At 57.7% G+C, this 25698-nt stretch overlaps 1 protein-coding gene across 1 annotated transcript in view; it reads left to right on the top strand.

Annotated features, from left to right (window-relative positions):
- LOC134729056 (A disintegrin and metalloproteinase with thrombospondin motifs 7-like) overlaps positions 1-17761 on the top strand; it is a 52158-nt gene extending 34397 nt beyond the window's left edge. The window contains 18 exon segments of the mRNA XM_063596505.1: positions 276-368; positions 765-910; positions 2297-2466; positions 2793-2928; positions 3832-3953; positions 5207-5451; positions 5733-5874; positions 8816-8942; positions 9410-9623; positions 9950-10746; positions 10748-11354; positions 12294-12446; positions 12881-13054; positions 13135-13281; positions 14442-14474; positions 14476-14556; positions 14558-14609; positions 17389-17761. Coding sequence (XP_063452575.1) covers positions 276-368; positions 765-910; positions 2297-2466; positions 2793-2928; positions 3832-3953; positions 5207-5451; positions 5733-5874; positions 8816-8942; positions 9410-9623; positions 9950-10746; positions 10748-11354; positions 12294-12446; positions 12881-13054; positions 13135-13281; positions 14442-14474; positions 14476-14556; positions 14558-14609; positions 17389-17546 — 3597 coding nt within the window. The 3' untranslated portion in view covers positions 17547-17761.
- Positions 17762-25698: the final 7937 nt, after the last annotated feature.

Below are 25698 nucleotides of genomic sequence, written 5' to 3'. Positions count from 1 at the left end.
ATCTTCTAACAGGAGCGTTTCCAGAGGAGGGGCTGGGCCGGGAGAGGTGTGGACAGCTGGGGACCGCTCTGAGCAGTGCAGCCCCGGGCGCCCCACACCACCACGTGGTCTGGGGAGGAAGGTGGGAGCAGACACACAAGAAGGGACCTCTGGGGGTCTGTGGGCCCCTGCCATGTGGAGGGGTGCCCAGGGACCCTTGGGGACGGGGTGGCGGCAGGGTGGGTGGCGGCACTGGGGAGGGGGTGAGGCTATGGCCCATGCCCTCCTCCTCACAGAATGTCTGCCACACACTCTGGTGCTCTGTGGGGACCACCTGTCACTCCAAGCTGGATGCAGCCGTGGACGGCACCCGGTGTGGGGAGAATAAGGTAGGCGACGTTCCCAGTCCCGGCAGTGGATGTGTGAGAGGCCAGACCTCCTGCTGTGACCGGGCCCTGGAGTCAGCCCCGGCTCACAGAGAGCCCCATGCTCTCTGCAGCCCAAGCCCCCGTCTGCGAAGTGGAGGCATTGGGGCCAGGGCTTGATTCCATGATTCTACAGGGTGTCTTCAGCTGAGTCAGCACGTGGGCTGTTTTACTCCCTGCTCAGCGCCTCCATGTGGCCTGGGTCACAGATGATTGTGATGATTGCGAGGGGGCCTCTCTCACCTTCCATCCTTCCCCTCTGTGCCTTTCGCAGCCTTCCCACCCACCTTGTTCTCACTAGGGTGAGGATGACTGATAGGCTTGGGGGTGGGGTGGCTCTACCTCCGTCTGTCTCGGTAGTGGTGTCTCAATGGGGAGTGCATACCTGTGGGCTTCCAGCCCGAGGCCATGGATGGTGGCTGGTCTGGCTGGAGCGCCTGGTCCATCTGCTCACGGAGCTGTGGCGTGGGCATACAGAGAGCCAAGCAGCAGTGCCTGCAGCCTATGTGAGTGTGGGGCCCAGGGTGCCCTGGGCAATGGGACAGAGGGACCCAGGCAGTCAGCCGATTGCAGGAGCTTGGCTCTGTCCCAGCCCCTGGCTCTTAGAAGTGTCCTCATAATGGTCAGTCTGAGTGTCCAGGCCACCTTGAGTCACTTTCAAGGAGTGTTCTGAGGGCTGACAGGGTCCCCACTGCCGACCCCTTTGCAGAGAGGGGGACACTGAGGCCCAGAGACTGGAGAGACTCAGCAGAGGCCACGTGGCAAAGCAGCTGCTGGCTGGAAGGAGGCAGGAGAGGGCAGTGGGGAAGAGCATGGGCCCTGGACCTTAGATGGCTCAGGGTTCGAATCCCCTCTTCACCCCTTCTCTGGGCCTCCATTTCCCCACCTGTATAATAGCAGTGCCCATCCAGTAAAGTCGTAGTCAGGGGCAAATGCAGTTTATGCAGGCCATCCCCTCAGCCCTGCAGCTCATCTGTAGTGGGCACTCAGCAGGAGGGGCTTGGTGGCCTCAGAGGCACAACAAGGGTCTGAGATGAGATGGAGCAGCTGGGAGGATGGGACAGCACTGAAGGGGTGGCCTGAGGTGAGTGACTTCACCTCTCTGGATCTCTGTTCCCCATCTAAATGGGGGGGCGCAGGGGGTGTGAAGATCTGGTGAGAAGCAGAGGCCAGTGGTACTGTAGACCGAGGCACTACCCGGCTGATCTTCACTTCAGGAGGCCACCCGGGGCAGGCATGGGGTTCACAGCCAGCCCCACCCAGGGCCCTGTGCTTACCCAAGACTGGCCTGTGCCCCTCCCTGCCTCCTGGCCTCCAGGTCTGAGCTGGGTGGGGGCCAGCGACCCTGGCCTAAATGTGGAGGATTTCAGGAGCTGTGCTCCGTCAGACCTTTCAGCTGGCTGGGGCTCTGGGCGCTTCCTTTAGACCCAGGCTGGGGGTACTGCCACCAGGAGGAAGGCTGAGGACTCAAGGGCTCGTTAGGATGCTGGTGTCATGGGCTGGAGACTGGGAGTAGTCCCTCCAGCCAGTGCCAGTGATGCCTGCAGCTTGTCCCAGCTTCTCAACAGCCCTCTGCAGGGGCAGCCCCAACCCCACTTTATACATGAGGAAACTGAGGCCCAGAGGGTGGCCGAAGACTTGTCCACGATCACACAGCAGGTTGGGGGCAGAGCTCAGGCTTCCTGCTGCCACCTCCCCACAGGTCCTTACAGACAGGGAGGGTGTGTCTGGGCCACAGGGTGGGCAACCCAAGGGAGGGGAGCAGCGTGCACAAAGCTGGGCAGCAGGGATCTTGGGGTGTGGGTGCAGGAGGAAGCTGCTTGCTCTGGGCTGTGGCCATGCAGTAGCACTCACTGGGCCCTCACTGGGGTCCACCCCGGTTCTCCCCACAGGCCCAAATACAAAGGCAGATACTGTGTGGGTAAGCGGAAGCGCTTCCGCCTCTGCAACCTGCAGGCCTGCCCCGCTGGCCACCCCTCCTTCCGCCACGTCCAGTGCAGCCACTTTGACGCTATGCTCTACAAGGGCCAGCTGCACACATGGGTGCCCATGGTCAATGACGGTGAGTGCTGCCTCCCATGGAAACATTGAGACTCAGAGGGCGGCGAGCGGGGTGTGGGTCCAAGGTTACCCTGTGATGCAAGCAGGAGACCCAGTCTCCACCCCAAGCCTGGGCCACTCCCACTGTCCCCTGGGGCTGCTGCTCGCCCCTAGCTCCCCAGTCTGCAGCCTTGCAGATAGCTACCAGCCCAGCCGGAGCCTCCAGCATGTTTGTGCTGCTTGGGAGCCTCCAGCCTGCCATGGATGTGTGTCACGGAGGGGTCTTCCTGGTGGCCTCCATACTCCTGCTCCAGCTGCTGCTGATGACTCTTCTACTTGGGCCCCCAGTGAACCCCTGTGAGCTGCACTGCCGGCCCGCGAATGAGTACTTTGCCGAGAAGCTGCGGGACGCCGTGGTTGATGGCACCCCCTGCTACCAGGTCCGAGCCAGCCGGGACCTCTGCATCAACGGCATCTGTAAGGTGTGCCTGGTTAGGAAGAGGCTCTCCCAGCACTGCCTGCCCCCAGCCCCACTGGCGGGCCCCAGGTTCTCTCCTGGTCCTCCTCGGGCCACCCTCCCCATGCTCTACCATCGGGCTTCCCAGCCCCTACCCTCTATGACCTCTAAGGCAAAGCCCCTACCACGCCTCCTGGCACTGGAGACCCCCCCCAGTCAGGCCTCGCCCCACTGCGTCTCCTTGGATGCCTGCACCAGCACCGCCCCAGCCAGGAAACCGGAGCCCAGGCAGTGGCTTGACCTCTTGCTGGCTGGCTGACCCCAGGCAGTGGTTTGCTCCCTGATAGAGGGGTTAAATGAGGTGGCACAGGTGACATGAAGGGCTCTGAGCCCCGAAGAGTAGCCCTCAGTGTTTGGTAACAATTTATATTCTTATTTTTAATAACAACGATGGCCTCTCCTCTTTGCCCATGTCTCCAGCCACCTACTTGTCCTTGCTTCTTGCCCTCTAAACCACTGGGGTATCAAGGCCTGGGCTCCGAGGAGGACCAGGAGGGAGGTGCCAACCCCCAGTGCCTTTGACGTTGAAATTCCCTGCACGCGCTGCTCAGGAGCCCGTGGCGTGTCAGATCCCCTGCCTGCCCGCAGGCTTTGCGGAACTCTTCCCTTCTCTTGTCTCTTGTGATGCTCATGACATGCCTTTAAGGGAGGGGTGGGTCTCCCTGTCTCACATCTGAGGAAACTATGAGGCTCAGGGAGGTAGAGAAGTTCACCTGGGTCAGAGGCACAGCTAGGGTGGGGCAGGGCCGGAGAGAGGCCTCCCGACCCCCACTCCCAGCTTTCTTCTCCTGACCCTGGCTGGCCCCCGGTGCTGGGGCCACAGAGGGCTGGCCGCCAGCACCAGGGGCCTCCCCTCCTCGTGTGTTGCAGAACGTGGGGCTGTGACTTTGAGATTGACTCTGGCGCTATGGAGGACCGTTGTGGCGTGTGCCACGGCAACGGCTCCACCTGCCACACCGTGAGTAGGACCTTCCAGGAGGCCGAGGGCCTGGGTATGGGGTGGGACCACTGTGGGGAGGGGTGTGCTCTTCACCTGGTGGCCCCTTCCCCATCTCCCCCGGGCCCCTGTCCTTGGCCTCGTGGCCCCCACCCAGCCTAGAAATGGCTAAGCAGGGAGGGCTTGCTGGGGTGGATTCTTGCAGGAGTCAGGGGACCCCTGGCCCACATGCAGAGACCTGTCCCCATGGGGAGTCTTCCTGTCCCAGAGACCCCAGGCAGGGCCACCCCGACTTGTGTGTGGCCCCTGGGCCTTTCAAAGAATGGTCGTCTCCTCCTGAATCTTCTGAGACCCCAGCTCCATGCCCTCACCTCTGGTCTGTTTTGCACATGTTGCTGAAGTACTGACTGTGTGCTAGGTGATGAGGACATGCAGGTGAAGCGCTCAGTCCTGAAGGGGAACAGAACCTTCTGGTGTGATCAATGCAGTGGAGGGAGGCCCAGAGGGCTGTGGGAGCATTGAGGAAGAAGGTCCTGGCCTGGGGAAGTCAGGGAAGGTTTCCTGTAGGAGGCGGAAGTTGAGCTGAATCATAAAACTCAGAAGAGATGGAATGGGCATTCCAAATGGAGGAAAGAGCTTGCGCCAGAGCCCTGGAGGCAAGAAGGGAAGGCAGGGCCCACTATGGGGCCTTGAGTGCCAGGCTGAGAAGCTTAGATTTCATCCCAGAGATGCAGTGCAGTGTGGTGGATAAAGCACTGGCCCTGGAGGCTGCTTATATTGCAGCAGGACGCTCATGCACGTTACTCTCCCTGTCTGCCTCACTTTGCTCATCTGTAAAACGGGGATAACAATAGTACCATGCTATAGGGCCGTTACCCATGAGCTTACACATGTGAAGTGCTGAGAGTCGTGCGCGGCACGTGATGGGTGTGATGGAAGTGAATGAATAAAAGCAGGCCGCGTGGGGATGAGGAGGGTGTCCCAGGAGAAAGGCCTGGGCACTTTGGTTTTTTTTAGAAAGAGAATGCCAGCCGGCCCTTAGAGTAGGGGATGGATCCAGCCTTATGATGAGACCAGTTTAGGTCCCCAAGAGAGGAGTGACGGGGCATGGCCACGGGGTCAGGATTTATGGCACCTCCGCAAGGTTTTGGTGACCCATGACCGATCCGAGCAATTTGGGGAGCTCAGACTTTAAAGCTAATGGCGAAATCTTTGGCATCAGCAGGCGGAGGCAAGTGGGGAGAGATGTGAGGGGAGCAGGTGGGGATAAGCAAGCTTCTCACCCTGGGCACAACCCTTGCCTGACAGGGTATGTGGACGTGGGGCTGATCCCAGCCAGCACACGTGAGGTCCGCATCCAGGAGCTGGCTGAGGCTGCCAACTTCCTGGCACTGCAGAGCGAGGACCCGGAGAAGTACTTCCTCAATGGTGGCTGGACCATCCAGTAGAACGGGGACTACCAGGTGGCAGGGACCACCGTCACATACGCACGCAGGGGCAACTGGGAGAACCTCACGTCCCCGGGTCCCACCAAGGAGCCTGTCTGGAACCAGGTGCCTGCCTCCCGAGGCCCAGGCGGGGGGAGCAGAGGCGGAGTCCCCAGGCCCAGCACCTCCCATGGTAGGTCTCGTCCTGGAGGAGTGAGCCCTGGGTTAGTCACAGAGCCTGGCTCTGAGCCAGACCCTCCTGCTGAGGCCTCTACCTCGGTTTCCCCATCTTTAAAATGGCCCAACTGTGTAGCTGCAGTTCACAGAGGTGGCTGGGGTCAGCTCCTTTAAGACTGGGTGGATGGAGAAGACACCTCGTGCTCACGGGCCCCCGCCTGCCCACCCAGCTGCTGTTCCAGGAGAGCAACCCTGGGGTGCACTACGAGTACACCATCCACGGGGAGGCAGGTGGCCACGGCGAGGTCCCGCCGCCCGAGTTCTCCTGGCACTATGGGCCCTGGACCAAGTGTACAGTCACCTGCGGCAGAGGTGAGAAGTGGGGCAGGCACAGCCCCGCCAGCAGGGGCTTCATCTCTGGACAGGGACACTGGCTTCAGCTCCCAGCTCACTGCTGGGCCACCATGGGTTTAGAAGTTTGCTTCTCTGAGCCTCAGTTCCCCATCTGTGAGATGAGGCTAGCAACCGCCCCATGCCCCAGGCCCACTGGGAGGGTAAATGGATGAGGCAGGTGGGTGCTGGCTCGCGGCGTGTACTCAGTGTGCTGCAGCTCTTGGCGTTCTCCCTCCAGTGGACACAGCTCCCCCTTGATTTTGTCCTTGCTCGGCTCCGGCAGGTTTTGTGCCTGCATTTCTGCTGCGTCCCGGAGACCAGTCCAGTGGCCCCTCACCACACTGACTTATTTCCCTGAACTGTTTATGAAAAGTAGGGCAATTTCATTAACTCCGACTCTTCCTCCCCATATTTCCCTCAGTCTCCCCCCATGCTCCTCAGTCTCCCCTCTCTGTCTCTTTGTCTCCTCCCCACTGCTCCTCAGTCTCCCCTCTGCCCCTCCGTCTCCTCCCATACTCCTCAGTCTCCCCCCATGCCTCTCAGTCTCCCCCCATACCCCTCAGTCTCCCCCCAATATCCCTCAGTTTCCCTCTGGCCCTCGAGTACCCCTGCCACGCCCCTCAGTCTTCCTCCCCTGGCTCGGTCTCCCCCGCCATTCCTTGGTCTCCCCCTAGCCCCCCAGTCCCCACCCGACGCCCCTTGGTCTTCCTCCCCCTGCTCGGTCTGCCCTGCTGTTCCTCGATCTCCCCACACCTCAGTCTCCCGCTTTGTCTCTTAGTCCTCCCCTTTCCCCCTCAGTCTTCCCATCGTTGACACTCAGTATCCTCAGGGTCTCAGAATCGGGAATCTGAGATACAGACATTTGAGCATTCCTTCAAATGCTATTATGATGACAAAGTGAAAATGGAGAACTGGGCAGATACCTTCCAAAGCTAGGAAACCCATTTTATCTAATACAGCTGTCTTTATTTTATTTTATTTTATTTTATTTTGTTTTATTTTATTTTATTTGAGATGGAGTCTCACTCTGTCGCCCAGGCTGGAGTGCAGTGGCGCGATCTCGGCTCACTGCAGCCTCCGCCTCCCAGGTTCCAGCAATTCTCCTTCCTCAGCCTCCCGAGTAGCTGGGATTTACAGGCACGCACCACCATGCCTGGCTAATTTTTTATTAGTGGTAGAGATGGGGTTTCACCATGTTGGCCAGGCTGGTCTTGAACTGCTGACCTCAGGTGATTCGCCCGCCTTGGCCTCCCATAGTGCTGGGATTAGAGGCGTGAGCCACTGTGCCTGGCCTAATACAGGTGTCTTTAATTGGACAAACGTGAAAACCAACAAATACATTTGCAGCACTAGACATTTGGGGAATTGTCTTTCAGCAAATTGGCTGCTTTGCAGGTGGACCACTTAGGAGCGTCTGCAGAGGCAAGTGCCCTGTGGTGGCTGGAACAGACAGGGGTTCTTTGTCTCAGGCAGGAAGTCCCAGGTGCACAGTCCAAGCTGGCGGGACCTGGAGCTGACTGGCCCTCAGCCACACCATCCTTGCCATAGCAGCCTCCCCTCTACTCCTGCTTGCCACAGATGGTGTCCTCCCTTCCAGGGCTCTTGCAGTGTTCTAGGCAAGAAGAAGGAGAGAGGAAAGGGCTGACTCCCAGCGAGGGACTTGTGCCTTTTTCTCCTGAGCCAGGACTGTGTCCCAGACCCCCCTAGTTGCAAGGGAGCGGCAGTGGGGTGTGTTTTCAGCAGGTCCCACTGCTGCCTTGAATAAAATCAGACTCTGTTGGTGAGGAAAGAGGGGGATGGATGTGGGACTGGCAGCTCAGGGGAGGGACAACTTACTCTCGGGACCACGGGGCAGGGGGTGGAGCAGAGAAGGCAGAGCCACCAGCAGACGGGGTCCTGCAGCTGGGCCTCAACAGGCAGTATGGAAGTGAGTGTCCAAGGTGAGGAACGTGGCTGTGCAAGGTCCCCAGGTTGGACAGTGGCAGAGGATGTAAAGGACTGGAGCAGTGCCAAGGCTGGTGTGGGGATGGAGAGCAGGGGCTGTCCATTGATGCCCCATTTCTTGTCCAGACATTCTCTGAGCCATTGGGAAGGGTGTGGATGGTGGGACCGTGTGTCAGTGGCCCCTGGACACACTGGGCCCTGAAGGCTCAGGCAGCGGCTCCTCCAGCCATGAGCTCTTCAATGAGGCTGACTTCATCCTGCGCCACCTGGCCGCATGCCCTTCACCCGCCTCATCACCCAAGCCAACCCCAGGAAGGAGCAGAGGGAGCTGGTCTTTCATTCTCTTCCCAAGGCTGAAGCCCCAGCCCCCGGTCACCCCTCACTCCAGCCTGGGCCACCCTGGACACTTATGGTCCTCCTCTTTGGGTCCCTGGCTGTGGTAATAGGCCTCAGGTCACGTTCAGTTTCCCTGAGGGGAAGGTGGCAGGAGCCACGGCTGGGTTTGCATGCTAGCAGCAGCTGGCATGGATCGAGCTCTTCGGATGTGCCGGGCACGGGCCGAGCCTGCACATGCAAGAACACATGCAGTCCTCCCTCCAGGACATGGCAGAGGCAGGATTGTCGCTCCCACTTCACAGAGGAGGACGCTGAGGTTCAGAGAGGCCAAATGAGCTGCCCAGGCATCTCAGCTAGGATGCAGAGGGTCTGGGCACCCAACCCACTAAACCTCCACACTCTGCCACCCCTCCAGGGGCAGTCAGAGGGGAAGCTACATAGGAGAGGGGGTGGGTGAGAACCAGGAGGACAGCAAGGAGGCGACGGTGGAGGTCTGCCTTCATCCTGACATGGGCAGTAAGGCATCCTGACATGGGCAGTAAGGCGCTGTTCTGGGAGGGTTCTGGCAGAGAGGGTGTCTTTGGGTCTTGGGCGGTGGGCACCTGGGTGCCAGTCCCAGGCTGAGCGCCATGGCCCCTAGGTGTGCAGAGGCAGAGTGTGTACTGCTCGGAGCGGCAGGCAGGGCCCGTGGACGAGCAGCACTGTGACCCCCTGGGCCGGCCCGATGACTGCCAGAGGAAGTGCAGCCAGCCGCCCTGCCCTGCCAGGTGAGCCCGCCCCCATCCCCCACCAACTCCCCACCCCCAGGCATCCTGGGTCTGCCACAGGCCCCTACATCTGGGTCCCCGGAGGCCCTGGGGAGGAGCAGAGGGAGCCGGGCTTTCATTCTCTTCCCAAGGCTGAAGCCCCAACCCCCGGTCACCCCTCACCCCAGCCTGGGCCAGCCTGGACACGTATGGTCCTCCTCTTTGGGTCCCTGGATGTGGAAATAGGCCTCAGGTCATGCTCAGTTTCCCTGAGGGGAGGGTGGCAGGAGTGGAGGGGCTGTGCCTTGTCACCAGACTTTGAGGGCAGGACACTTACCTGAGCTTGGAGCTCTGGAGAATCATCCACTGGCTTCTGGCACTGTCCAAACCCCGAGGTCCTGGAAACCCAGCCTGGCCCTCCCTGCTGGTGAGCCTGCCAATGCCACCTGTCTGATGCCATACTGATGAGACCTGTGTGCCCTCAGCAGGTGGTGGGCAGGTGAGTGGCAGCTGTGCTCCAGCTCCTGCGGGCCTGGGGGCCTCTCCTGCCAGGCTGTGCTCTGCATCTGCAGCGTGGGGCTGGATGAGCAGAGCGCCCTGAAGCCACCCGCCTGTGAACACCTTCCCTGGCCCCCTACTGAAACCCCTTGCAACCACCACGTGCCCTGTCCAGCCACCTAGGCTGTGGGGAACTGGTCTCAGGTGAGTGTGGGATGGGAGGGGGCCCGCCTCCAGCTCCACCCTTGGTCTTCAGCTACGGGGAGGCAGACAGCCTTCCTGGAGACCTTGTGGGTGGGAGGGAACCTGGGCATTCCAGGGTCCAGCCCCTGACTCTAAAGCCTCAGGGATCAGGAAGCCCCTGGCAAGCATGGCCACAGTCATGGCCTTGAGCTGGGAAGGGCCAGAGAGGGCGGGCTGGGGTCTCTGCCACTCTGACATCAGGCAGTGGACAGGTTACCCAGCCTTGCCCCAGTGTCCCCTGGCAGCCTGCCTCCCAGGCTAAGCCCCTCACCCTGGCTTCCCCGCAGTGCTCAGTGACATATGAGGAAGGGACTCAGCACCGAAATGTCCTCTGCATCAGTGACACCGGTGTCCCCTGTGACGAGGCCCAGCAGCCAGCCAGCGAAGTCACCTGCTCTCTGCCACCCTGTCGGTGGCCCCTGGACACACTGGGCCCTGAAGGCTGAGGCAGCGGCTCCTCCAGCCACGAGCTCTTCAATGAGGCTGACTTCATCCCGCGCCACCTGGCCCCACGCCCTTCACCCGCCTCATCACCCAAGCCAGGCACCATGGGCAACGCCATTGAGGAGGAGGCTCCAGAGCTGGACCTGCCGGGGCCCGTGTTTGTGGACGACTTCTACTACGACTACAATTTCATCAGCTTCCACGAGGATCTGTCCTACGGGCCCTCTGAGGAGCCCAATCTAGACCTGGCGGGGACAGGGGATCAGACGCCCCCACCACACAGCCGTCCTGCTGCGCCCTCCACGGGTAGCCCCGTGCCTGCCACAGAGCCTCCTGCAGCCAAGGAGGAAGGGGCACCGGGACCTTGGTCCCCGAGCCCTTGGCCTAGTCAGGCCGGCCGCTCCCCACCCCCACCCTCAGAGCAGACCCCTGGGAACCCTTTGATCAATTTCCTGCCTGAGGAAGACACCCCCATAGGGGCCCCAGATCTTGGGCTCCCCAGCCTGCCCTGGCCCAGGGTTTCCACTGATGGCCTGCAGACGCCTGCCGCCCCTGAGAGCCAAAATGATTTCCCAGTTGGCAAGGACAGCCAGAGCCAGCTGCCCTCTCCATGGCAGGACAGGACCAATGAGGTTTTCAAATGATGAGGAACCCGAGGGCTGCGGAGCACCCCACCTGCCCCCGAGACCCAGCCCCACGCTGCCCACTTTGTACCCGGTCAGCAGCACCCACTCCTCTCCTAGTCCTGACGTGGCGGAGCTGTGGACAGGAGGGACAGTAGCCTGGGAGTCAGCTCTGGAGGGTGGCCTGGGGCCTGTGGATAGTGAACTGTGGCCCACTGTTGGGGTGGCTTCTCTCCCTCCTCCTCCCATAGCCCCTCTGCCAGAGATGAAGGGCAAGGACAGTCCCCTGGAGCCGGGGACTCCCACCTTCCCAACCCCAGGACCAGGCTTATGGGACCTTCAGACTGTGGCAGTGTGGGGGACCTTCCTCCCCACAACCCTGACTGGCCTCGGGCACACGCCTGAGCCTGCCCTGAACCCAGGACCCAAGGGTCAGCCTGAGTCCCTCAGCCCTGAGGTGCCCCTGAGCTCTAGGCTGCTGTCCACGCCAGCTTGGGACAGCCCTGCCAACAGCCACAGAGTCCCTGAGACCCAGCCGCTGGCTCCCAGCCTGGCTGAAGCGGGGCCCCCCGCGGACCCGCTGGTTGTCAGGAATGCCAGCTGACAAGTGGGAAACTGGAGCGAGGCAAGTGGTGTGGGCTGGGCGGGCAGGGAGTTTGCGTGGGACCTTGGTGGCTGTTTCCTCATCTGAAAATGAGCAGAGTGGGACACAGGCGCCGTCTGTCTCGCCTTCCTTGGGGCGGGGGTTCCCAGGATTAGGGGAATGAGGGGACCTGGGGCCCATTCCTGGGCAGCACAGGGGGCCTCAGGGAAGGCAGGGGCAGGCACACTCTGGCAGCACAGCATGCCCCAGGATGGAGCTGGCTCAGACAGCTGCGCAGTGGGGAGGGTCCCTGTGTGGCCGCCAGGCCCAGTCCTGCCCAACAGGCAGCAGCTTCCCTGAGGCTCTGCCTGGCTCCTCCAGGCTGGACTCAGCCCACTGCTACCTGGCTCTGCCCTCAGTGGCTCCACCCTCCTTTGGCAGTGACCTGCAGACGTCTGAGCTGCATGAAAGAAGCTGGCTAGTGCCCCCTCCCTGGGTCCCCAGATGGTCGCTGCAGGAGAAGCAAGCTTCTGCTCAGATTCCTAATTTTGGGGTGGGAAGGGGCAGGCTGAAGCCCACAGGGCCTGTTTTGCGCGGGGATAGCCAGCGATTTGGCTGCTGGTACCAGGACCCAGCCTTCCTTCCCTGGTGCCTCTGGGAAGCGACGAGGCTGGTCAGGATAGCTGGTCAGGGGTGCCCACAGGGTCTCCTCCCCCGAACCTCTGCACCAATGACACTGGAACACAGGCCCTTTGTCCCATGTGAGCAGGGACGGCTGGTTGCTGGGGGGATTTGACTTTTCATTCTCATGGTCTTCCTGGGAGGTGGGTGGAGGAGCCTATTTTGCAAATAAGGAAACTGAGGCCCAGAAGAGGGTCCCTGTCTTGCTGAGGTCTTGCTAGCCTAGGTGGGTAGTTTCCTGGCTGTGGAGGCCTGGCGAGGATGGGATCTGCCTGGCTTTCACGGGTCTGTGCCCCGTAGTGCTCCACCACCTGTGGCCTGGGTGCCCTCTGGAGGCCGGTGCGCTGTAGCTCCAGCCGGGATGAGGACTGCGACCCTGCTGGCCGGCCCCAGCCTGCCCGCCGCTGCCACCTGTGGCCCTGTGCCACCTGGCACTCAGGCAACTGGAGTAAGGTGCATGAGGATGGAGCCAGGACAGGCATCCCCAGGGCATGGGGTGGAGCCCTGGTTCCCCACGGCCTGTGTTCCGAGAGCGGCAGGGAAGGGGAGGGCTCCAGGCTGCATGTCTACATGCCTGATCGCACCGGATTCCGAATCTCTTGGGAGTCATCTCATCTTTGTCTGGCTTGACCTGTCTCCTTTCCTCTGTATCTTTGACCCCATCTGGACTTGTTCCTCCCTTTCTCTGTCTGTCCCAGCCCATGGCAGCCCCTGGCCATGCCACCTTTGGCCTGGGGCCTGCCAGCCTTGGCCTCTCGCTGGGGCTCTTCAGGGATTTGCCCCCAGCTGGGGCGTGGGTCTGATGCCTTTCCTGCCACATGCCTCACGGGGTCATGCCTGTGGGCCTGCACGTGGGGATGTGTCCACACAAGTCTCTCGGTCCCCAGTGCTCCCACAGCTGTGGCAGAGGTTCCTCAGTGTGGGACATGCAGCATGTGGACACATGGGACCTCCGGCCACTGTGGCCCTTCCATTGTCAGCCTGGACCTGCCAAGCTGCCTGTGCACTGGCCCTGCGGGGCCCAGCCCTGCCTCAGCTGGTACATGTCTTCCTGGAGGGAGGTGAGGCCTGGGCGTTGAGTTGGGGGGAGGGGACACCCTCAGACCCTGGCTGTGCCCTGACTCCTTCCCTGCCCACCCAGTGCTCCGAGGCCTGTGGCGGTGGTGAGCAGCAGCGTCTGGTGACCTGCCCAGAGCCAGACCTCTGCGAGGAGGCACTGAGACCCAACACCACCCGGCCCTGCAACACCCACCCCTGCACACAGTGGGTGGTGGGGCCCTGGGGCCAGGTGAGCCAGGCTGTGGGGGGGAGCAGGGAGCAAGTGCTTGGTAGTGCCTGGTCAGTCCTGGGTTGGGTGAAGGAGCTGTGGAGTGTGTGCTGTGAGCCAGGCTCTCTGTGGCCCCTGCACATGCAGCAGTCAGTGGACGAAGCCCTGCCGTGCTGGTGCTCACACCTGACAGGGAGAAACAGACAAGGAAAGGGCACGTGTGCTGTGATGTCAGGGAAGGCCTTCCGAGGAGGGGTCTGGGGTCGAGACCCGAGGGAGGAGTCAGTGATGCCAAGGACAGGGATCGAGGGGACAGCAGGTGTGAAGTCTGAGGCAGGAATGATGAGCTTGGGGAGATCAGGGAGCCCAGCAAAGGCCAGCGGCAGAAGGGGGCAGAAGAGGGGCCTCAGATGGGCAGGACACCTTCTGCTGGGCCTGTTTGCAACTGAGGGGTTCAGAAATGTCAGATTTGGGCCCTGAGCTGGGTCCGGGAGTCAGCTGGGCCAGCGTTTGAGTCTTTGTCCGACTGGCTGCTGAGTGACTCTGGGCAGGTTGCTTTGCTTTGCTGGGTCAGTTTTCTCATCTGTAAAATTGGGACGGTTTTGGGAGAGGAGGGTCAGGAGGATTAAATGGAGGAACGCAACAAAGCACAGGGCCGGGCACAGCACGACACTGGCACAGACTCAGCACATGTTTAGGGCTTTCAGACCTGCACCTGTTAACAACAAAGCCTGGCGGGCTGGGCCCCGGCTGTGAAATTGTCTCCACCCCTCCTGCCCATGGGCTGCGGCAGGTCCTCTGCCCTGTCCCTCGGGCACAGCGGTGTCTCGCCCACGTCTCTGCTCACTGCTGCATCAGGGCTCCATCCCGGGGCCCCTGCCCAGGCCTCTCAGGCATGTCCCGTGTGAGGGGCTCACTGCCCTGCCGCCCCAAGGGCTGTCCCATGGTTCTCATGCCCCTTCCCTCTGCAGCAGCCGATCCCACAAGTGAGAGTGGGGTTCCAGCACCAAGTGGGCTCTAGGAATGGGAACAGGTCCTCCAGGAGGCACTGAGAGGGCGGCTGGGAGCAGGGGCAGGCCAGTCAGGCACAGGGCGCAGGGACAGCTTCCCAGAGGAGGTGTCCCTGCCCCCACTGCTAGGGCTGGCCCTGGAGACACTCATTCCTCCCCTGCTCCCCCCAGTGCTCAGGCCCCTGTGGTGGTGGCATCCAGTGGTCACACACTGGTCAAGTGTGTCAACACCCAGACGGGGCTACCCGAGGAAGACAGTGACCAGTGTGGCCATGAGGCCTGGCCTTGTGAGCTCCCGGCTGTGTGGCACCGAGGATTGTGAGCCCGTCGAGCCTCCCCGTGAGTCCCCCGACCCCAAGCTCTCTGCTGAAGTGAGGTGGGGCGGGAAGGGTGATGGGGAAATTGGGTCTTCAAACCATTGCACCCACGGCACCGGCTGGCTCCATCTGTAGTCTGGGCTCATGAGCCACTGGAAAATCCTGATGCCACAGGATCCCATGCTGGAGGCTGGGCTGTGCTGGGAGTCAGTCAAGAGGAGTCCCAGCTACACAACATCCCGCAGGCAGCTTTCTGACCTCCGGTGAGTAGAGGGAGTGGCCTTGGCCCCTGATTTGCTGTGTGAACCTGGGTAAGCTCTTTCCCCTCTGGGTCTCAGTCTTCCCACAGTGAGACCAGGGATGTCCCTGAAGCTGTGTGAAAACTGGGCCTGGGTGAGTCCCTGTCCCCTCCCCAGCCCTGGCCTGTCCATTCCCTGGCCAGAGGACTGCCTAGAGTGAGCAATGGAACCACAGGAAGGGCCTCCCTTCCAGGGTCCTGCTAATCCCAGTGGTAGGGGGTTTCCTGGCCAGCTGGGTCCTGGTGGAAGGGCCTGAGCTAGCCCTTCTGGATATCCCACCCCACTGCCTCCAACACACACACACACACACACACACACACACACACACTCACACTCACAGACTTCCTGCAGCCCCAGCTGCTCTCAGCAGTGCTGAGGGCAGGAAATGGGGTGGCCCTGGAGTGTCACCTGGGCTCCCCTCACCAGCTGTGTGGCCTTGGGCTCCATTTCCCTCTCAGGGCCTTCATGTGCTGAATAAAGGGGCTGCCAAGCCCCATCCTTGCATAAGTGAGGTCTGGGCATGAAGGGCGCAGCACTGCGTGGGGATCCAGGTGGTGCTCAGGGAAGGCGGCTTTTACCCCTTCCCCAAAGCCACTGTCATCCCCAATTGCAAGGTCAGGGAGAGGGCCTGGGGCTGACCCTGCCAGTCTAAGGAATCCAGGAGCTGTGGCCTGAAGAGCTGCAGCCCTTGTGCTATTGGCTGTCTGCCCCCTGAGCCTAGGACAGAGTCCTCAGCCACGGCCCTCAAGCTGGCATTCGGGGCCCCCTGCAATCTCCCCAGTCTGCCTTCTCCCCTTGTCCAATGCAGCCTTCTCTACCTGCGCTGGCTCCTGGGCAGCCCTCATTTGGGCTCAGAGTGGCCCCTGCCATGCCTCGCTGCCGTGCCTTGCTACCCTGCCTCTGGCAGGGGTGGCCTTCCTGCCACAAACCCCATTATCTCAAGGCCCAGTGGCAGTGCCCCCACCCTGTCCTGCCTGCCCTCAGCACGCACCCAGCCAGCATCTCAGAGCACTCCTGTGTGCTGCCTGAGCTGGGTTCTGGCATCACATCTCTCGCCTTCATGGCTAGAGCTGGCCACAGGGAGTGGGGTGGTTATGATCTCAGGGGATGAGGACCAGATGGGGCAGAGAACAGGAACTGAGGCCCCTGGGGGCCTAGAACCAAGGACGGATGGCCCAGGAGGCTCTGGGCTTGCAAGGTCTCCCAGGGGCGGGTATGAGTGGGCTGCAGGGAGTGGGCTATGGGGGCTGGTTAGGTGGCTGAACTGGAAGCTGTCCTAAGTGAGGAGTTTTCTGCCACCAGTGAACAGTGGAGGGGCAGCTGGGAAGGTGTCTTGGACTTTGAGACCTGGAATTCCCAGGATGTTTTGCTGGTCTGTGGGATAGTTGGCGGGACAGGGGGAAAGCCGGGAAACTCCAGAGTGTGCGGTCGCTGCAGTGACACAGCATGGCCACATCCATTTGCTGTGGAGGTGGGGTTGACAGAGGAGGGAACCGAGGCCCAAGAGGTGAAGCAGCTTGTCTGAGGTCACCCCGGGCGACCAGGATGCAGGCCTGCAGATGTGCACTTTGGAGCTCTGCCTGGAGCTGGGGTGGAGGAGCCTGCCTGCTGCCTCGTGCCCTCTGCCGGGCCTGAGGGATGTCCCTGGCACAGGGCTGGCTGCTGTCCTCCCGCTCTTCCTCCCCAGGGAGGTCTGCTGGAGTAAGCAGGGCCCAGGCGGCAGGTGGGGGCTGTCAGCAGTGGCAGTGGCATCAGGAGCAAGGCCAGGAGGCTGGAAACAAGCCACTTCCCAAAATGGCTGTGATAACCACGGGGCAGGAGGGCCCAGCCAAGCCTCAGCCCTGACAAGCACAGCCTGCAGCCGGCCTCCCTCCCCACTGGGCCTGGGCTTAGTCCCTGGTTTCTGCTGACAGCCTGTAGGGCCCACTCTCTCTAGGCTTCGTGGCCCACCTGGGAAGTGGGAGGCTGGCCTGGGAGATGGGACCTGTGACTCAGAACCCGAGGCTGTGTACAGCCCCTGTGGCTGGAGGTGGTCACGGAGGTCTGGCAGGACAGATGCACTGGGGCAGGGGGCGGTGGCGGGAGTCGGGGGCAGAGGCCGCTGCAGGTTGGCAGGAGGCCCCGGGACCGCAGTTCTGTGCCAGGATCTGTCGGGGAACACCAGGGGTGAGCAAGGATGGAGATGGGATGGCAGGGCGTCGCCCTGGGCAGGCTCTTTAACAGGCATGTGAGGGGGTCAGGGTGGGGTCTCAGGACCTTTCCTCCAGAAACCTCAGCCCAGCAGCGCCCGTTCTCGAGTCCTGGGGTCGGCCGTGAGTAGGTGGGACAGAGACACCAACAGTTGGAGACCTGCAACTCCGGTTTGGGAGCCGCTCCAAAAACCGGGGCTCTCTGCTTGGTGGGGAGCTGCTGGAGCCTCCTTAAGGTGGTTGGGGTGGGGAGCCAGGTTCTGGGTACCCCAAACCACTGGTTCTGATGCCTCTCTGCCCCCCCCCACTCCAGGCTGTGAGCGGGACCGCCTGTCCTTCGGGTTCTGTGAGACACTGTGCCTACTGGGCCGCTGCCAGCTGCCCACCGTCCGCACCCAGTGCTGCCGCTCGTGCTCTCCGCCCAGCCACGGCGCCCCCTCCCGAGGCCATCAGCGGGTCACCCGCCACTGACGGTGCCAGGATGCACAGACCGACCGACAGACCTCAGTGCCCACCACGGGCTGTGGCGGAGCTCCCGCCCCCTACGGCCTAATGGTGCTAACCCCCTCTCACTACCCAGCGGCAGGCTGGGGAGCTCCTCCCCCTCGAAAAAGGTATATTTTTATTCTAACAGTTTGTGTAACATTTATTATGATTTTACATAAATGAGCATCTACCATTCTAAAGCACAGTGTGACTTCATCTTGGATTTGGGGAATCTTAAAAGTGAGAAACTCTTCCCCCGACCCCTCTGCCCAAAACTCCACCGCTGCAGCACCTCGGCAGGCGCGGCTTTTCACCTGCTCCTCTGGGGCAGAGCTGCAGGGGGCAGCGTAGCAAACGAGTCCCTGAGAGCATGGCATCTGGTGAGGCACGGAAGGCCTCGGAAGCCGGGGGGCTGCTGCCCAGGGAGGCCTGTCTGCAGAGGGTGGGGTTCTGGGGGCAGGAGGGTCTTCTGGGCAGGGGCACAGCTTGGCCCTTACTTGCTGCCTGCCTTCAGCTCAGGCTCCCAGCCTTCCCTGGGGCCCCACTCTGTGGTCCTCAGAGACCTGTTCCACAGGGATTGAGCCCACCTTGTCACTTGCAGGGACTGCCCCCTGGAGTGGTGGGGACTGGGGCCCCCATGGGCACCTCCCTGGCTCTGTCTGTTCTATCTGTTGACTCTTCTGCAAAAAGCGGGCAGAGAGGGGAAGAGCAGGCTGGCCAATTTTGCCCTACTGTGTCCCCATGTGTCCCTTCATCTCTGTGCCCAGAGATAGGGCTGGGCTAATTGCCACTGCCTTGGAGTGGCCCCTTTCCCACCACCAGCCCAAGCAACAGGTTCCTACCATGCTGATCTATGGTCCAGCACCTGGTACCTGCCTACCCACAGCCCCTTCCCCTCCCATAAAATCTAGTCCCATGGAGCCAGACAGTGGTGCCCACAGCTGGGAACAGATGGGCATGAAGGTGCTTTGAAGAGGGTCCTGGCCTGACCAGGGGCGGGAGGCTGGAGAAGGGGCGGACACTGTCCTCCCAGGCCCAGGCCCAGCCCTGGGTCCGACCCTGGCCTCTGGCTGTGAGCCTTAGACTCAGCCGTTGACAATTTCCTCCTCAGCCCTCCCCCTGGAAGGTGTTACGCCCCTTCTACAGGTGGGGGACACTAAGGTTCAGAGAGGCCACCCTGCAGCCTACAGGGGTCACCTTTCACATTCTACTCTCCAGGGTATGACATCCCTGGACGAAAAGCAAGTGTAGCCCTGGAGCCTGCATGTGGCAGCCGCGGCCGCTCAGGGCTGGGTGTATGCTGGGGATGGAGAGGACACCACTGAAAATCACTCCTGGCTGGGCGCGGTGGCTCACACCTGTAATCCCAGCACTTTGGGAGGCTGAGGTGGGCGGATCACCTAAGGTCAGGAGTTTGAAACCAGCCTGGCCAATGTGGCGAAACCCCATCTCTACAAAAAATACAAAAATTAGCCGGGTGCAGTGGTGGGCACCTGTAATCCCAGCTACTTGGGAGGCTGAGGAAGAAGAATCGCTTGAACCTGGGAGGCAGAGGTTGCAGTGAACTGAGATCACGCCTTTGCACTCCAGCCTAGGCGACAGAGGGAGGAGACTGCGTCTCAAAGAAAAGAAAAGAAAAAAAAGAAAAAAAATTACTCCTTAGGGACTGAGACCAAGAAAGAGCATCAGAGGCTGAACCCCTTGGTGATGAGCGTCTGTCCCAGGACTTGGAAGGGAGGGAGGGGAACGTGGCCAGGGGGGCTGCCTGCAGGTGCCTGTCCTGCTGCTCCTCAACTCAACATGCTCACCTCATTTCACACCAACACGCCCCATTCTCAGAGGAGGAGCCCAGGGCTCTAAGAGGAAGTAACTGGCCCAAGGACACATGCCCTAGTGACACAGGCCCATCCTAGGCGCCGACTGCCCACCTCCAAGTTCCAGGCCACGCTGAGCAGGTGAAAGAGGGAGAGGGCCCCGAGCAGGCCCCAGCTATGGCTTTGCACAGAAAGGGCAGCCTGCCAGAGTTCACGCAGGAAAGCAAGTTGCTGGGAAGGCTAGCGTGAGTCCCAGCCCCGCTGTGCTGACCGAGGGTGGAGGAGCGTCAGGCGTGCTTCCTGTCTGCCTGCAGCAGCCAGGCTGGCCCAGCAAGACCTGGGGACCCACGCTCTGAGTCATGGGTTCCCAGGCCTTAGTCAGAACTGCCCCTGGTGGCAGTCCCTTCCAAGGGGTAAGGAGCAGGGCCTGTCGACTTGCCCCTGACCCACACACTGAACCAGTCCCTAGGAACATTATCCTGGGCATGCCGTACCTGTCGTGCAGTCTGAGTCATGCTGCCAGGGCAGGTATCCAGCTCCCAGCCTGGGAGTGCTGAGAGCCAAATCCACTGCAAAGCAGGGGTGATAGTCAGGGTCCCACCTCATCTATCTGTCGGCAATCCAGTGGTATCTAGGTGAGAGTCCCATACACACGGTCATCCCACAACACACTCCACACTCCACAGGCCAGGTGGGGACACACAGCCCCCTTCCCTCCCTCCCAGGTACCACCATAGCTGCTAGTGTGTGACCGAAGGCAGGGTCCCTGGCCCCCGCTGAAGCACTATCGCCGACCAGCAGGCTCACACACCTTGGCCTGTTGCTCCTAGGGGTCACCTGTGCTATTCAGCCAAGGGGACCACAGTGCCTGCTGGCCCAGCTGAGCTCCACCTAGCGAGCCCACCTGCCTCTCCTGCCATGGACTCTCCCTCTTCTGCTTTTCCCAGCAGGAAGGGCCCAGCCTCACCTATGCAACCTGCAGCCCCACCCCCGCCAACCAGTTGAGGCTCCCCTCTTAGACTTATAAGTCTATGGCCAGTGGCATCCGGCTACCTGCCCTCCCTGCCTTCCCCAGGGTCCCTTCAGAGGACCCTGGGATTTCGGACCACCCAGAGGGGCCTCTGGCACTCACTCCAATCATCCATCCCTTATAGCTTCACCATTTTTGGTTCAAGCAGTGTTCCCTTTCTATCAGGCCTGGTGGCTGTTGGGTGGGGCTCCCCAAGCAAGAGGTGGCCCTGGGCCGTGAGTTGGAAGACAGGGTGACCAGAGAAGAGAGAAGCCCGAGGGGGCTGAGCATTCGTCTGAACTATGGGTGGACTGCCTGGGTGCCATGAAAGAGGCCAGCGTGTATGAGCTGGGGAGGGCCGCTGCAGCCCCCAGGCACTACCTATGAAGCTCCGGCTTCTCCCTCCATCTTCCTCCCCTTTCCCTTCCAGCCCCTCTTTTCCAGGAACCTTGCCATGCCCACACCTATGCCCTCCCCTCCCCGGCCCTCCACAGCTGCTGCAGCGCACCCATACTCTGCACTTGCCTCACCAGCTCTGGCTTTTCTCTAACCCGTTTTCTCTCTGCTTTCTCTCCAACTGCCAGCTGATCGGGTCAGGCAAGTCCATCCCATCCTGAGAGCCCCAGGCCCCACTTCGACCTCTAAACACATCCCTCCTCTTCTCAGAGACCTCCCTTTCCAAGCCAGCCTGGGCGGGTGTCCTGTGATTTGACAGTGGCTCCCCCAGCCCCAAAGCCAGCCCCCTTCATCTGTGACTTAAGTCTGTTGTAGCGGTGAGCTGACACGTCCAGGTTTGACCATTGCTGAAAACTTGTGCCCCCTCTGTGGTATGCCTCTGCCCTGTTCTGTAAATAGCTATAAATTCTCATATATATACACATACACATACACACACACACACACACACACACATATATATATACATATATACATGTGGTCGACTGCCTCACCTCTAGAACTGGGAATCAGTCCCCATGCTGTGCTTGTGGAGTCTTGTAGCCCAGCAAGAGGAAGCTGTCTCCTGACATCGCCCCTCCAAAGTGCACCACCTCCAGTGAGCTTCCGGGACATGCGCGGCCTGTGGACAGCCAGCCCCTGCCATCCCTCCCGCCCTTCTAGCCAAGCATGGCGGCACTGTGCAGGCAGCCGTGTGGCCTGACAGTCTCTACCAGTCCTGCTGTCCCTCGGCTGAGAAACCCATTTCTGAATGACAGAGAATGTGTCCTCTGCTGGCTGTGTTCTCTATGGAGCTCAGGGGAGGGAAAAGGCCAAGCCATTTTTAGGGTGCTGTTGGCAGCGGTGAAAAGGTCACACCCTTTTCAAGGGACACTTTCCCTGGGAAGTCCCTGGAGCTTAGCTGGCTCTTATCCTGTGAAGCCGGCTCTGGCCACTAGGGCACAGGGCCCTGAACTCAGCCTGGAGGGAGCCTGCGGGGCAGCCGGCACTCTGGAGGGACAGACAGGCCACCCGGTGCAGACAGGAGAGGGAGGCAGGGGGATGGAATGGAAGACACCTGGGGTGGATGGAAGTCAGTGCCCTTGGGCACTGGTATCTGTCTTCCTGACCACAGCTAGATCAGGCTTCTCAACCTGTTGGCTGTCAGGGCCGGACTATACTCCATAGGCGCCATGGCAGTCCTCGTGAAATCCACCAGGTGTCACCAGGCAGCATACAGGTAACAGGCCTGGAAGATTCCCCACAGCCCAGCTGGACATGCTGAGACACTCTGGGGCTCCTCGTTGAGTGGGAAAAACTGCAGGCCCCAGTGAGGGAAACGGGAACATGCCAGGCCGAGCAGTATGGCTAAATCCATTTATTCCAAAATCAAAGCAAAACAAAAACAAAAACAAAAAAACAAAACAAAACAAAAAAGGGGTCCCATCACCAGGGAGCCATGACCCCATCCCCGCCCCCATCATCGCTCCTATGCTAACAATGAATAAGTTTCCCAGCCGCGAATAATTATAAGAACCTCTTCCTCATACACCAGCTGCAACCTCCGCTAGGTACGATACAGAATGTTACACAGCTACAGTATGTACACGGGGGAAGGGGGGGCACCCCCAGCAGCCTGTGCCCTGGCCTGGTCTACAGTTAACTCCACTGTCCCGCCTCAGCTGCCTCTCTGAGTAAGAAGATGGGAGCCCCCCTGAGGGAAAAGTTGCTTTGGTGAGAGTAAGGAGGCCGTCAGACCTCCTCCAAACAAACCAACTCCACCAACCTCTGGCTCTTAAATAACATCATCATCCAGAAATGTAAGGACTCAGCCTTGGTCAAGGTGGTAAAGGGTCTGTTTGTCTCCCTCCATTAGACAAGGGTCTTGTCTTACTACCCTAATGGTAAAGGGCTGACTGGGGAGGGGTTGTAGGGACATGGTGGGGGTGAAGACTCCAGACCCACTTCTCCAGGCTTATGCTGACAGGGGCCTGCTTTTATTTATTTTTATTTTTATCCCATGATGTTTTTTTAAATCCCGTAACTTCTTTTTCAGAACTTTTAAAAAAAACTTTTCATAAAACTTTTTTTTTTTTACTTTTTTCCCACAACTTTTTTTGCCACAACTCTTCCACAGTATTTTTTATCCCGTAACTTTTTCATCCCACAACTTTAATTCCTGTAACTTTTTTAGTTTGTGTTCTTTTAATAAACACACTTACATGGTTACAATTTTGTAAGAATAAAAACCGATTATCTCATGCCAAGCATGCCCAGCATTTGCACAGTCTCAATACCTTTAATACTATAGTTTTGAAGACACACAAAATTTTTAGGCAAAACAGCACCTTGAAACCATCTAATAATTTATTACATTGCAGTAGCATCACAGAAGCAGTCAATAATGCCACTTTAGACAAAAATCAGTATTTCCATCATGCATTCTGTGTATAAGAATTCATAAATCGGTAAAAGTCATTCTAAGAAAACTTGGCAAATACAGCTTGGACTGGAATTGGCATTTCTTTCTCTACTTTTCCTTCCCCTAGATTCTTTGTTTTAAGCTACAGTATTCGTATTTTAAAATGTTTTAAATTATTTTAAGACATTAATATAGCAGTTACATTTTTGAATAGTTATTTGAAAGTGACTGTAAGATAAAGTTTTAGAGAATCTATTTTGGATAGGGTTGATTTACATTTTCACATTTTCTAAAAATCAGCTTTGGTTTTAGAACTGATTGTTTTTCATTTCAGGAAAACCTATCAGGTTTAATCTATTACTTTAAAAATAATTATCATATATTGCAGTCTTTAAATAGGTATTTTGATTCTTTACTTCCCACAGAAATTCAAATTTATTCAGTTGAACTCACATTTTAAAATTCTATCTTTCTGCTGAACTCTAACCTTCTAATGTTGCCTTCTAAGCAAATTGAAAGCTGCCTTATACTGAATGAGGAAGAGAACAAATACTTGGCTGAATGAGGTACTGCAAGAGACTGCGTGCACTTTGAAGAAAGACTTGAGTTATTGTCATAGGATTTCCATCCTCTTTAGCTTTTTCTTAAACATATGACAAAATACCTACACAGAGAGTGGTATTTGAGTTAATATAGTACATTTATTTTTCAGACTGACATTCAGCTTAAATATGCCAGTATGTGATTTAATCCACAGGTGCCTGATGAACACATTGTTGTCAGATTGGTTACAGATGCTAAACGCTATCTGAAGGTCATTCCTAGTCATTTATACGTGTCAGGGTAAAAGTGAAGTGATTTGAACTATAAAAATACCTTTGAAATAATTTATCAATGTATTAGATAAACTCAGTTTCAGAATGATAAAGAAAAACTGTTAGACCAAATAATGTGGCTAATTAACAGTGGTACGATTTCTAGCCTGAGGGTTCAAAATGGACTTAAAGTAACTGTCTTTAAACTGAACTCAAAGAATGCAAAAGCAGCAAGTTCAGAAAATAAAAGGCAAGAACAGGAGCTTAAGTCCATTTTAAACCCTTGGGCTGGAAATCCTACCACTGGTAATTAGCCACATTATTTGGTCTAACAGTTTTTCTTTATCATTCTGAAACTGAGTTTATCTAATACATTGATAAATTCATACAATCTGGAAGAGTCAGTTGAAGTCACAAGGGCTCAATATTTGCAATCTTTAAGTGAATGCAGGCAATTCTCTTATTCAATCTGTAAAATCGTATTATTGATCTCCTATTAATGTCATATTTATAAAAGTATCATGAGGATGCCCAATGCTAAAAGTGGAGATGGTCTAGTAACTAGAAATGCCCACCCCAGGGAGCGCAGATACATCTCTCCCTACATCCTAATGATATGATGTATTTTGGAACACAGACATTAGAACTTCATGAAGTTTTAGCTGTTGATTCTTCCCCAAGCATCATCCAGTTATGATATAGGCAACATATGACTGAAATAATTCATTGATCATGCACATTAACATAAATATTACACAAAATATGCCTCTAACTGAAACTGAGAGGTATAAAAACATATTTCACTCTTCGTAAAGAACTTTGTGAGGAAATATAACTCCGTGATTGTATAGACACTTTCCTCATGACACTTTGACATTCACAAACAGTAGATTGCGCTGCAGTTTGTAAACATTTTAAGTTGCATAAACTGCTCCTTGATTTTCAAATGTAGTATAATACTGTCTACTAAAATTCCTTTTTGTTTCAACTAAGTACTCTCACATATATTAGTTTATAATAATGTTTGTTATTATTTTTAAAGTCTTTTCCATTCAAGAAAAAGAATTCCTATGTCAGATGGTTGAAGACTAGGTATTAGCCAGAGAGGTCTAGATGGTAAAATCCATCTTCTAGCTTCAAGTAAGCTCCATGAACATAGAGGAATGCCAGGTGTCACGCAGCTTTCCTTCACTCGAATTCATTCTTGACTAGAGCCTGTATGCCTGTTCCAGGGACATTTAAACTCTTAAAGGATTTCTTCTGATCTTTACTAAATACATTAAGGAGAATGCCAACCAGTGCCCTTTTGTGTACTGGGACATGTAGTCATGTGATTAAAACAGGGAACACGAACTCTGACTTTAAAATGTATTGTAGATATAAATGCTCTCAGCTAGAAAAGGTTGTCCACATCCACAGTCATGATGGGAGCCTTTCATTCCTCAGAAATAATCCCCTTTTAGGTCATCAAAAAAGAGTACAACTGCCACAGCTCATGATGCAATATCTTCATGAGCCCAGAGCACATGCAAATCCTAAGGGAACTACCGTAGTACAGTGCTCATTCTTGGCACCAGAACAAATGAAACATATTCTATCCTGCACACACCTGCCAGAGCAGGCCACTTTCCTCTTCTGGGAG

Source organism: Pan paniscus, chromosome 16, assembly GCF_029289425.2.
Source record: "Pan paniscus chromosome 16, NHGRI_mPanPan1-v2.0_pri, whole genome shotgun sequence".
Classification (NCBI taxonomy): Eukaryota; Metazoa; Chordata; class Mammalia; order Primates; family Hominidae; genus Pan; species Pan paniscus.
The sequence above is the reverse complement of the archived record's forward strand: the minus strand, read 5'-3'. Positions and strand labels throughout refer to the sequence as shown.